The 13,502-nt window shown below is 36.9% G+C and overlaps 1 protein-coding gene across 2 annotated transcripts in view; it reads left to right on the top strand.

Annotated features, from left to right (window-relative positions):
- Window positions 1-13,502, top strand: part of LOC130417503 (NACHT, LRR and PYD domains-containing protein 12-like) — a 41,747-nt gene that overhangs the window by 2,864 nt on the left and 25,381 nt on the right. For both annotated transcript variants that reach the window (XM_056743090.1, XM_056743089.1), the window contains 4 exons: window positions 628-738; window positions 3,317-3,374; window positions 6,789-6,993; window positions 8,968-10,735. In XM_056743090.1, coding sequence (XP_056599068.1) covers window positions 628-738; window positions 3,317-3,374; window positions 6,789-6,993; window positions 8,968-10,735 — 2,142 coding nt within the window. The remainder of the gene's footprint in view (window positions 1-627; window positions 739-3,316; window positions 3,375-6,788; window positions 6,994-8,967; window positions 10,736-13,502) is intronic.

Raw genomic sequence — 13,502 nt, 5'->3', positions numbered from 1 at the left:
GCATAGTAACCACCCCAGGTACCGTAGCAACCGCATAGCAACAGCCTAGTATCCACCCCAGGTACCTCGACAACCGCATAGCAACAGTCTAGTAACCACCCAAGGTACCCTAGCAATCGCATAGCACCAGCCTTGTAACCAACCCAGGTACCCTAGCAACCGCATAGCAACAGTCTAGTAACCACCCCAGGTATCTTTTCAAACTAGCTTTCACTTTTCAGGCCAGGCTTTGTCAAGCTTACATAAAGTTTGTCCTCAAACATTACTATCTTTGCCGGAGTTCCATATAGTAGTCCTTCAAAAACCTCAATGATTGACCAATTAGAATCATCTATTGCAGAAAGAAGTTTAACTACAAAGAGTTTTAGCATCATTTCCTTTTCCTTTATCATCTGAGCCTGGAAAAGAAATAAGTTTAAAAAATGCAACATTAGCTTTAATTTTTTTTCTTTATTAGTGAAATGATACAGTCACATATGATATGTACTGTATATAATGATATATTATTCAAATAATACATCAGTGGGTTAAAATGTGCCATTAAATACAAATATTATATAATGCTTGTAAAAACACATGATTACTGATTAACTCAACATTAAGTTAACTGTTTAAATGCTGTTTTAGTTTGACTCATGGAGAATCTCCTGAACCCAGCTGTGTGTCCATGAAAAGTGATGGATCAATGGGTAAAACACCTAACTTCAGTTCAGGAAGCTGTGATGGTGCAGATGTGAGGTGAGAACAGTCATTAAACTGTATATATACTTTTTAAAAAGACTACCCATCAATGTACTCTATGTGACTACACATCTAACATTCAGCCACATATAACACACACACAAATGAAAACAAATGTTAAAATAAATATTTTACAGTGAAATATGATATATTGCAGAGATATTACAGTATTTTGCACAATAATAAAAAAAAGATGTATTTCACAGTTATGTATATTGTCAGAGCTTCATTGCAGGATTCAGTATAGTAAATGCTTTGGGGTCAAATCTGTTCATCAGTGGTCCTTGTTCTGTTTACTAATCTATATATTTGACTGGATTCCGCCAAGAATGCTAGACCAACGGCAGGAGGTGGGGATGGTGGTCTAGTGGGTTAAACCACTGAACTGGTAAATCAAAGGTTGCTGGTTCGATCCCAGCAGCCACCACCAGTGTGTCCTTGAGCAAGACACTTTACTGCATGTTGCTCCAGGGGGATTGTCCCTGAAATAAGTGCACTGTAAGTCGCTTTGGATAAAAGCGTCTGCCAAATGACTAAATGTAAATGTAAATCACCTGAAGAGATCAGGCCGCCATTTTGGTTTGGCCAACAGACAGAGAGCACCATTGCCTTACAGTCAAAATTACGTTCTAAATTAACTAGTTCTTCAGTTTATTATAATCGCAATACGTTTTTAGTTCACATGTGTGTTTAAGTCATTTGTTACTTCTGATGTTTTTTCCAATGTTTATGTTTATTTTGAGCAGAGTAGTGATGTACAGAAATGAATGCTTAGAAGGTGACTTTGTATTGCACACTGTTGTAATGGCACATGTGTAGATGTTCTAATGGATTTGTTTAAATTAAAAAAGGTCACATGCTGAGTGGTATAAATCTTTCATTATGCTTGATGTATAGAAGACAGTGATCTAACTATTTCTTCCGGAAGTCAGGGGAAAATAATTGTGTTAAGTGTGAAGCTTTCCTGTAGCTCAGTGGTAAGAGCATTGCATTAATAACGTAAGGCAAGGTTGTGGGTTCGATCCCAGGGGATTGCAAATGCCTATGTAAAATGTATAGGATAATGCAATGTAAGTTGCTTTGGATAAAAGCGTCTGCCAAATGCCTAAAATGTAAAAAATTTAAGTTATTACAGGGATTATAGGAAGGACTCAACATGCAGCCATATGGTGCTCCAATGCAGAATTGAGGAGCGATGCAGACTGATCCTGACTGACCAGTTTTTAAAGAAGTCCTGTATCCATAGAAAACTGAGAGATTATACAGAGATGGTGGATGACAATTTAGATCAAAGATCTGAAATATAATCCACCACAAACAGCAGCTGTGCATATACCTCCACATAGAGCATTGTGAAGAGCTTTGGAAATAGATTTGTCTGTTCAACTATCTGATCTGTATGCATATTGGTGAGGATCTAAAACTGGTTGGGAGAGCAGCTTTAATGTGCTTGACAACCAGTCTCCAGGCACTTCATAATAATGGCTGTTAATGCTACTGGTCTGTAATCATTGAAGCAGATTACCTAGTATTCTTTGAAGCTGGTGTGCCATATGTGATGTCAGCAGGCTGTATGATAAGTAACTGGTTGTAGGACCGTTTTCTGAAACTAAAGTGATGTCATCAACCTTTTGTCTCTATTCCATGGTGGGAAAAAAGGGTTGAGCTATGTCAGGAAGAAACTGCTGCTGTCTAAGGCTTGGTTGGAATTATTATTATTTTGCTCAGTGAATAGAATGCTTTATATATAATGATTCAGTCTGTGTTCCCCTGTGGTTTGTAGACTTGTAGGTAATCTCATGTCCTGTGCCATGTTTGTAGTCTTTCTTTGTTTCTCTTGCATTTTGCCAGTCGTTGTTTGGTTGTTGTTTCGTGTTTTCAGTTCTGTTCCTTTCGTGGCTTCTTGGTTCTCATGTTATTTTGGTAGTTTGTTTTATTTAATTAAAAAAATACACACGGGAAGAACGAGATAACAAGACAAACCTATGAAAAGCTTATCAACAAGAAAAACTACAAAGGACTCCAAAATGACACAGGGCATGAAATGTCTTAAAAGTCCACAAACCACAGGAGAACACAGAATCATGACAATATACCTTGTACAGCAGGTCTCTGTATTGCCAAAGTGGTTTTTATTTTCTGCTTGTAAGATGCTCTGGGATGTCTGATGGTTCTCTTCAAATCTGACCCCCACTGTACTGCTGTTATCGCCAGAGTGAAAAGGCTTATTTTGGGCCGTTGGTAAAAGTTTTTTGTCATCAATGGCTTTTTGTTGGGAAAACACAACATTTTTGTTGTGGTGACATTCTCCATGCTGCTTTCTATATAACAAAACAGTACAACAAAGGTGTAGGTATCTACTCCTCTAAACCTGCCTGGTGGTGTGGAGGAGTAAGTCACTTTATCAGGCTGTATTGTATGAGTTGGACCAGTCTGTGCTGATGATGTTATTGCAGATATTTAACTGAACTGACAGATGCACACTTATCACATTCAACAAATATGCAAGCTTTAATGGTTTTGTGTGCTTTGTTTATATGTAAACAGATATGTTATGTTCTTTTTAAAATTACAGTTACACAACAGAGGGATCCAAAATGTTCAAAGTCAAGCCCATGGACTCTGTTTTCCAGGTATGCGTGTGCATGCGTACGTGTGTGTTTAATGGGATAAAAGATTAATCGATTGAAGATTGATCGAAAGCTGCCGGCAAACAGTATAGAGTGTTAAACGGCTCATGAAATGGACACAAAGCTGCTTTAAACCTTAAAAATTATTCTGTATCATTGTATAATCAAAACACTTAAACGTTTCACACTTTATCCCAGTACGTGGCTGAAAGGCACCAGCAGCTGGTTTGCCAACCATAATTAAGATGGAAGAAATTATTAGTCACAATTTGCCTACTAAAGCTGTGGGCATTCTTGACCTTCCGCATCCATGTCCGTCTCGCGCACAAACGTGTCCGCACAGCTTCCTGATGATGAACTTAGTCGATGTCCATAATATATGTTCTTAATTTCTTTCTTCTCACTGACATTTTTATATAACAATAGAATTAAAAGGCACAAATGAAAGTCAATAAAACATCAATAGATATCAGTTCACCCTGTTTTTGTGTCTGAACTATTCCTTTACGCCTTGTATCGGAATTGTCCGTAAGTGTGCTCAGTGTGTTACTGTTGCCAATGAGTTAGAAGTTTGCCAAGACATAACAAAAAATTTGAGGAGAGAAAGAAAAACCCCAAGCATTGTTTTATAGTTGCACACCGTTTTATATACAGGAGGCACAAGTACACTCATCACATACAGTTCATGTAAAATAGCAAGTACAAGACACAGAAATGTCAGTGGTAGAGCAACAACCTTGCTTCATGTACACACCGATAAATTTGGTTGTACACACACAATTCATTCATTTACGAGAAACAGGGACAACATATTCTTGTACCGAATTAACTCCCGAAAAATGTAGGTAGATACAACCGAATTTACCACAATTTCAGTCAAGAACCACAGGTTTGTAAGTGAAACCAAGTCAGATTTCTGTGTTTTGTTGGCAATCAGTGCAGAAGTGCATAATGTAAACAACACAAACTTTTAGTGGATCAACAGTTATTCAGGGATAATGCGATGATGTATTGTGTGCTCGTGTTTTTGTTCTGAATGACGTATTTAAATGCCCAACAGTTCCCAACTTCACAATTTTAAGTAAGCAGAACTATTAAGTTTTGAAATGTTGCTGACTTCTAAATTTGAGCAATTTGCAAAGTAACTTTTTTGTTTTACTTGTTTTTGTTTAGAAAAAACAAGCATGCTCACGTAGAATCAGTCTGTTAACAAAAAAACTATCTTCCGCGTCGTGAACATCAAGAGACATACTTTAAAAGATTGCTAAACGTTCAAGTTTATTGAAGTGCTCTAGCAGTGTACTTTTTTGTTGATCGATGAAGTCATTTAAAACTTCCTCCTTTTAGAGGCGACACAGCCTATTCTCTCTCAATTTCAGTGAACATGCTCGGGACACATACAAACTCAGAATACTACAGCGGATATTTCGGACTGCTAAGCGAATCACTGGTAGACTACTGTTATCACTGCAAGAACTTTACTCATCCAGAGTGAGCGAGTAAAATGGCTCGCAAGATCTCGCTGGACCCCTCACACCCAGCACACTATCTCTTTGAACTGCTGCCATCTGGTCAGCGCTACAGATCACTGAGCACCAAAACAGCCAAACATAGACAAGTTTCTTTCCTCAGGCCATCTACCCCATGAACAGTTAAATGTTCTCCCCACTGTGCAATAAATATGTGCAATACTAAACTACTCACTTATACTCATATTTATTTATATATTTATTCATACATATGTTACTGATTTAATATATCATATAGCTTTTCCATTCCCTTACACAATTTTTTATAGCACCTTATAACTTGTATATATGGCACGTGCATAAAATATAGCATCCGGTTCTCTTTTGACATTTATTGTTTTTTTTCATATGTGTATTGTCTATTACATAATCATTTTTTTTATTATTTTGTTAACTGTGTCTTGTCACATTATGTGAGCTGTTTAGTAAATGTATTATACGACTACAGTATTTCTATGTGGGGAATTTGACAGGGGAATTGACAAATGTGTGCACTGATCCACAAATGTGTGCACTGATCCACAAGTGTGTGCACTGATCCACAAATGCGTGCAGCGATCCACAAATGCACAGAAAGCGATCCACAAATGTGAAGAAATGATCCACAAATGTGAAGAAAGCGATCTACAAATAAATATCATTCAAATACATTTGTAAATAATTTTTATTTGCAAATCTCATTGTATTTATTTGTTAATTCCATTTATTTTTTTGGAACGTCTAACATGTATTTATGGTTCGCTTTTTGTGCATATGTGGATTTAAAAAATGTTTGTGAAATTCTCTATATTTATTTGCGTATCGTAGTTTATTTATACAGAATAATGAAACAAATCTGATCCCATATAAGACAAACTAAACATTTCAGCTGCACCAACAATTAACAAGCAGCCTTCAAAGAGAGTGATGCAATACACACAACTGCTACTGCACCTCCCACAACCTAGCATAAGGATCACTCCTCTGAACGATGGTATCCCGAAAAGTAAAAAATATAATAACCCCTCTAAATATCCAAGATATGTCAGGAAAGGAACCCAAGCGCAGGCAGCGTTGAATGGGTTTTAACAAAGGTTTTATTAATAGAAAACGAAACACCCACGTTGGGGTAACGAGGACAGGACTAAAGATAAAACACAGAAACCAAAATACGTCCCACATTGGGGGCAAAAACAGAAGGAAAAAAAACTAAGAACTTAGAAAAGGACACAATGTAAACAACATAAGGCAGGGCAGAATGAGACAGGGTACGGTAATCCAAGGCACAGTGAACAACGCACACGAGCACAAGTAAGCACAACAAACGAGCACAGGACAATAGACATGACGATATTATATAGGGAGACTAACAAAGGATAATTAACAAGGGACCGGTGTGGGTAATGAGACACAGGTGGAAAGCTATACGAGGAAAGAGGGGGGTGTGGCCAAAGACAAGACCAGAGAGAACGCATATGAAGTCAAAATTGACAATAATATTTTTCTCTCCAAACAAAATCAAAGGCTTTGCAATGACTCTACCACAAGACCAAGAAAAACATGACATGATGAGGCAGAATTATGACAAGATAAATGAACATTATCATTAACATGGCTTTTTCCTTTCTAAAAACTCAACACTTCATTTCAAAATGTACTCACGCAAAGTATGCTGGAACCTGAATTTCATTCTCAACAAAACGTCTGGAATTAACTTGTTGAAATTACAATTAATTTAAACATTTAAATTTTGACAATTTTGTAGATGTTATTTATTTTGTGGTTGTTGTTTTGAGATATTTATTAGAATTATAAAAAGAGATAAAATGTGTCTTATGTATTTTGTTAAATGTGTGCACCTGTTCATGAGCCCGCAGCTGAATAATGTGTGTTTGAACAATGATTTCAGGAGCTTGAGCACAAACTCGTCTCTCTGATGAAGAAAGAGCTGAAGATCTTCAAGAGTCTACTGAGTCCAGATTACCCATCATGCTCTGAGAGAGAAGAGGAGGATGATGAAGATCAGATCAGAGTCAGAGAGATGTTTCTGAAGATCACACTGAACGTCCTGAAGAAGATGAAGCAGACAGATCTCGCTAACAAACTACAGACCAGTAAGAGCTCTCAGTCATGTGACTATTACATCACTTTACCTTCAGACGAACAGACACAGTGTCTGTATTTACTGATGATTATTAGTGAAAATACATTTACAGTTAATACATCAACAGAATAGAACCATGAAGCTTTTTGTGTTCATCATGTCATGATCATTAAAATCTTAAAACACTCTTGAGTCAAATATAATAACAGATTAGGCAAAATATTAATTTGGTTTAATGAGCATAGAGAGCTGTACTATGTTAAAAAATATATATTTTATAAATAATTTAATTAGATTTAACATACAATGGAATTTAGGGTTTTCTTAATTGTATTAGGGCTGAAACGATTAGTCGACATTGTCGACAACGTCGACAATAAAAAATTGTCGACAAATATTCTTGTTGTCGAGTAGTCGTTTGATTACGTGACTTAATTTAAGGGCCTGCAATATCAGAATTTGACCGCTACGGCACTGTGGCGCTAGAGTGTAATGCAGCCTTCCCGAATGCTATCGCAGTAGAAGGACACGCAGCGAGAATAATGGCGGAGTATAAACGAATGCGAACAAGTAAAGTGTGGGAAAGATTTACCAAATTGAAAACAACAAAATGTGGTTGTGTAATGCAAGCAAGGCGGAACTTGCCTTTCACATCCTGGTTTCCTTTTAAGAGTATTTAAAAGGAAACATCCCGGAGAATGAGCAGAAGAGAGGCGAGTGTTCTCAATCTAGACCTAACTAACTAATATAGCGGTAAATCTTTTTATGAGAGAATGCAATAATAACAGTAATGATAATAACAGTAATGATAATAACAGTAATGATAATAACAACAATAATCATATAATTACAGTTATGTTATTATTTGTTTTGTAAAGTAAAAAGCTTTGATCGAGTTTAAAAGTCAAGCCTGTTTTGATTATTATAACACTATTAGGTATTACATGAGAGGAAAATGATTATAAGAGAGGGAAGTTAAGTGATAGGAGTCTTATATCTTGACTTTATTTTAAAATATTTTCTTCTGTTTCTTGCTCTATTTCATTAACTCTTTCACCGACATGATTGATGATTTATCTCGTCATTTAAAAAAAACGGTTCCCCCCAAACGAGTTATAACGGCAATCAGTGGTTATACTGTTGTACAGCAGGTGGCGCTGTTACACACTTTCGGAAAATAAAGAATCCTAGAACCTAAGTTTATTTCTTATCGGTTTTAATGATTGTTCTGAATGTAATCTGTGCGGAATCTTTGACAAAAAAACGAATTGACTCAAAATTATCTTTTAATCAAAGTGATGCATTATTAAAGAAACCTACCCACATCTAAGGAGTTAAAAAATTCAAATCAAGATTGAAGAATACGGTTTCCTTTGTTTAAAAGCAGAGACTGTGTTCTTTCATTGGACATATTGTTTGTCCATATATTCTTTACAGAAAATGTACTGTGAGCCATCAAAGTTTGGTTAAAATGTAAAAAAAACGCTGGCGTAGGCTGGCAACTTTTTTTAAAAGGCTGACGGGGAAAGAGTTAAACTGAAAACTATTTTCATATAAATGCTGCTTAATACTTCTGTCAAGAGATTTGTTTACATTTAAAAAAAATGCCTTTAATGTACCTGATTTTTATTTATTTATTTGTATTTAAAAGTTTCTAGAGAGAGAGTATTTGTGTGATTCGAGTTGGACAGAATCAGCAAACTTAAAGAGAGTAACCAGTTGGTTCAAGTTCATTAAAGCAAATTTCAAAAGCTGAATTGATTTTATTCATTACATAAATTATCTATAACTCAATGTTTTAACTAGTTGCAAAAGCTGAATAATCATTAAAAACGTACTGAAACGTAGTCATTTAAATAATAGCCGATTAATCGATCTAATAATCGTTAGATTAGTCGACTGTCAAAATAATCGCTTGTTGCAGCCCTAAATTGTATACATTTATTCTTTGTTTGTAAATACATATATTCCTTTGTTTTATCAGAATGTGCCCCTGTATACATGAAGAAACACAAATCCAGACTAAAAGAGAAATTCCAGAGAATGAATGAAGGAATCTCAGCTCAAGGAAGCTCAACACTTGTGAATGAGATCTACACAGATCTGTACATCACAGAGGGAGGGAGTGAGGACATCAATAATGAACATGAGGTGAGACAGATTGAGACAGCATCCAGAAGATCAGAGACACAAGAAACACAAATCAAATGTAATGACATCTTTAAAGTCTCACCTGAACAAAACAAACCCATCAGAAGTGTGCTGACTAAAGGAGTCGCTGGAATTGGAAAAACAGTCTCTGTGCAGAAGTTCATTTTGGACTGGACTGAAGGAAAAACAAATCAAGATCTTCACTTCATATTTCCACTTCCTTTCAGAGAACTGAATCTGATCAAACAGAAAAATATCAGTCTGATCGATCTTCTTCATCAGTTCTTCACAGATTCAAAAGAACTGAGATCAACAGACTTTGATGATTATAAAGTTGTGTTTATCTTTGATGGTCTGGATGAGTGTCGTCTTCCTCTAGATTTCTCAAAGAATCCGAGTTTGTTTGATGTCAGAGAATCAGCGTCAGTGGATGTGCTGCTGACAAACCTCATCAAGGGGAATCTGCTTCCTTCTGCTCTGATCTGGATCACCTCTCGACCAGCAGCAGCCAATCAGATTCCTCCTGAGTGTGTTGATCTGATCACAGATGTACGAGGATTCAATGACCCTCAGAAGGACGAGTATTTCAGGAAGAGAATCAATGATGAGAGTCTGGCCAACAGAATCATCACACACATGAAATCATCCAGAAGTCTGTACATCATGTGTCACATCCCAGTCTTCTGCTGGATTTCAGCCACTGTTCTCCAGAGAATGTTGAGTGAAGCAGAGAGTCAAGCACAGATCCCCAAGACTCTCACTCAAATGTTCACACACTTCCTGATGTTTCAGACCAAACTGAAGAGTCAGAAGTATGATGGGAAATGTGAGGTAGATCTTCAGCAGGCTAGAAAGAGTCTTGAGTCACTGGGAAAACTGGCTTTTCAACAGCTGGAGAAAGGGAACCTGATCTTCTATGAGGAGGATCTGAGAGAGTGTGACATTGATGTCAGAGAAGCGTCAGTGTACTCAGGAGTTTGTACTCAGATCTTTAGAGAGGAGTTTGGACTGAACCTGGGGAAGGTGTTCAGCTTTGTGCATCTGAGCGTTCAGGAGTATCTCGCTGCTTTATTTGTGTTTCTGTCATTTCTTCAGCAAACATCAGGACTCTTCAGCAGATTGAGATCAAATATGAGTGATTTACTGAAGAGTGAAGTGGACAAGGCCTTACAGAGTGAGAACGGACACCTGGATCTTTATCTCAGATTTCTTCTGGGTCTTTCCCTGGAGTCCAGTCAGACAATCTTACGAGATCTGATGACACAGACAGGAAGAAGCTCTGACAGTAAACAGGAAATAGTCGAGTACATTAAGATGAAGATCAGAGAGAATCTCTCTCCAGAGAAATCCATCAATCTGTTTCACTGTCTGAATGAACTCAATGATCATTCTCTAGTGCAGGAAGTACAAACATATGTGAACAGAGGAGATAAGTCTAGTCTTACTGGAGTCCGTCTCTCTTCTGCTCAGTGGTCGGCTCTGGTGTTTGTGTTACTGAACTCAGAAGAGAAGCTGGATGAGTTTAATCTGAGGAAATATGATCCATCAGATGAATGTCTTCTGAGGCTTCTGCCAGTGATCAAAGCATCCAGAACAGCTGAGTGAGTCATTTAACTGCAGTGTTTTCCTAACTCTACGTTAACTGGTGTTTTTTATATCATGTACATGATTAGAGACAGTTAAAATCAAGAAATAGTTCACTGCGGGTATTATCTTCTTGCAGACACTCAGTTTAGAGTCTGGTTTCTGAGGGTTTGCTGTGCAAATATAAAATTGGCAGTGATAGATGCATAGCTGACAGAACTGGGAGTATAAACATTATATTAATATATACATTTAGGCTGTAACGCTTTACAAAAGTAACGGCACTACACTGCATGAAAAGACCTGTATACAGTCAAAAAAAAATTAAGTTAAAATTTTGTGGTTCTTTGCTCGTACTAATAGGGGAACCACTTTAAGTGCTATATAACTTCATATTTTGGTGCTTGAGTGTTTTTTTGGGGTGACCGATGTGCTATATTGCACAGTTTCCGTATAAAGAACCTGTCAAACCCCTGTATGGTTCCATATAGCACATCAGTCATCCCAAAGAACCAATGAAGCACCAAAATATGGTGCTATATAGCACTAAAAGTGGTTGCCCTATGATAACGATTTATGAACCAATTTTAGTGCTATAGAGCGCAGTAAATATATATATATATATATATATATATATACTGTATATAGTGCTATATATTTTTTGAATTTATGAACCTCTAAACAGATTTTTGGAGGTATTCAGAAATACACTACAAGGAAATGTCAAATTCCAGACACCCATATTCATTTGATTCTGTACCATTTCGTGCTAAAACCATTTGTTGCCATGGTAGATAATCCTCAGGGTAGATGTTCAACCCCAAGAGATATTTGCATTTCACACCTAAAGCTCTGTCATGTCAGGCTCGACTAAAACTTTTTATTGGTTCAACGTACTTTAGCCCACCCCAAAACCAAGGAATATACTTCCACAAAAATAAGCATTATGTCATCATTTACACACCTTCGAGTTGTTCCAAATCTGTATAGATGTCTTTCGAAAGAACACAGAGAAAGATATTTGGAAGAATGATTATAACCAAACAGATCTTGCCCACCATTGATTCCCAAAAATTACTTAATCACATATCATATCTTTGTTCTGTTGAACAAAAAAGAAGATATTTGGAAGAATGCAGGAAAGCGAACAGTTCTGGGACACTTTTGACTACCATTGTTTTTTCCTACTATGGTAGTCAATGGGGGGAAAATATGTCCGGTCATAAGCATTGCTCCAAATATATTTCTCTGTTTTGATCAGAAAGACATTTATGCAGATTTGGAACAACTCAAAGGTGAGTAAATGATGACAGAATTTCATTTTCTGGTGAACTATCCCCATATTTCTGCCTTGTGGTTTGGCTTTTAAGTTTTATTGCTTTAATTAATTGTCTGGGATCAGTTCTGACGTATTTTTAGCACAGTGGTTCTCAACTCACACAGGACCAACTTTTCTTTCAAGTTTAGCCCAACCCTGATAAAACTTCAAAACACAAGCTAATCAAAGTCTTCAGCAATATTTCAACTTAATGCAGCTCTATGCATATCTATTTGCGTATGACATTAAAAGTGCTGCAAGAGCGATGCCATTGGAACCCTTGCGCCCAGAGATCATCAAATCCTTTAACAGTTTATTTTACAAACTTTGTGTACTTTATTTTTTTCTCTAAACTTTTGCTCTCCAGAAACCACGTCAGTTCCGTTGTTCAACTAGAAGTATTATAAACCCTGAATTAATTCTAAGACATGAAATCAATTTCAAGACATATGCATCCGAAATGTTGGACAATAAATAATTATATAACAGGAACCTAACAGCTTGACAGTAAACAGTTTTTGCAGTATTAGATTAATGTCCCTTAAAGCAACTGCACATAAAAAAATGATGGAATTGTTAAATTATGACAGACAGCAATACCATGTTCTAAGATCATTATTATCATGTTTGCAGTGTGTCCCATGGGATTAAACGTACAAAACAGTATGTATTGCAGATTTTGTGTAGTTCCACAGTTCCAAGACAATACAACATTTACTGTAGGTGTCATGAGATTTACTGATGACTTAACTTGAGACAGGGACGTTCAAGGATTTCATTATTGTTAGATTTATCTCAAAATTAAGTATGACAGGTAAGAATAACGTGATACGGATCATCTAAGGTTATTATACCTTTACCGCTTCTTGACAGGAGGTACACATAACGTTACACGAACAAAAAAAAGCAGAGAGTGCAGACATATCGAGTGACCCCACCCCCTTTTAAAATGACCAATAATGTTTTGTTTAAAGGTTTCATGACCTCAATTAAGACCTCAATTTTAACCCGAGCTTTTGCTATATAAGAGGAAATCGTATTCAAGAGAACATCCTGTAAGCGTCAGACCTGAAAACGCCCTTGTTACTGAAATACAACAGTCATTGACACCAGGCTCAGCGAATACCAGGTTCTGGAATGCACCTATCTATAGATATGTTAAACACCCCCTCCACAGAAGAAAATCAACAGCTAGTTCTCTAACCCAACCCACTGGACCGAACTGAAGTAACACAAGTTGTTAGGAAACAGATAGAGCGAGCAAACAATAAACATGTCCTTAGAGATCCTGAGAGAGGAGAGGGGCATCTTTCAGATACGTATAGCAGTGAGCCAGGGTGTCGGTCAGAACACAGCAGAGAGCATTGGATCAACTTAAGCTGTTTATTGGGCACACAAGAACAATCATCAGAGGGGAGAGCCAGCGTTACCAAGATTACAGAGGAATACGGTCAATGATCCTTTAC

Source organism: Triplophysa dalaica, chromosome 3 (assembly GCF_015846415.1).
Source record: "Triplophysa dalaica isolate WHDGS20190420 chromosome 3, ASM1584641v1, whole genome shotgun sequence".
Classification (NCBI taxonomy): Eukaryota; Metazoa; Chordata; class Actinopteri; order Cypriniformes; family Nemacheilidae; genus Triplophysa; species Triplophysa dalaica.
The sequence above is the reverse complement of the archived record's forward strand: the minus strand, read 5'-3'. Positions and strand labels throughout refer to the sequence as shown.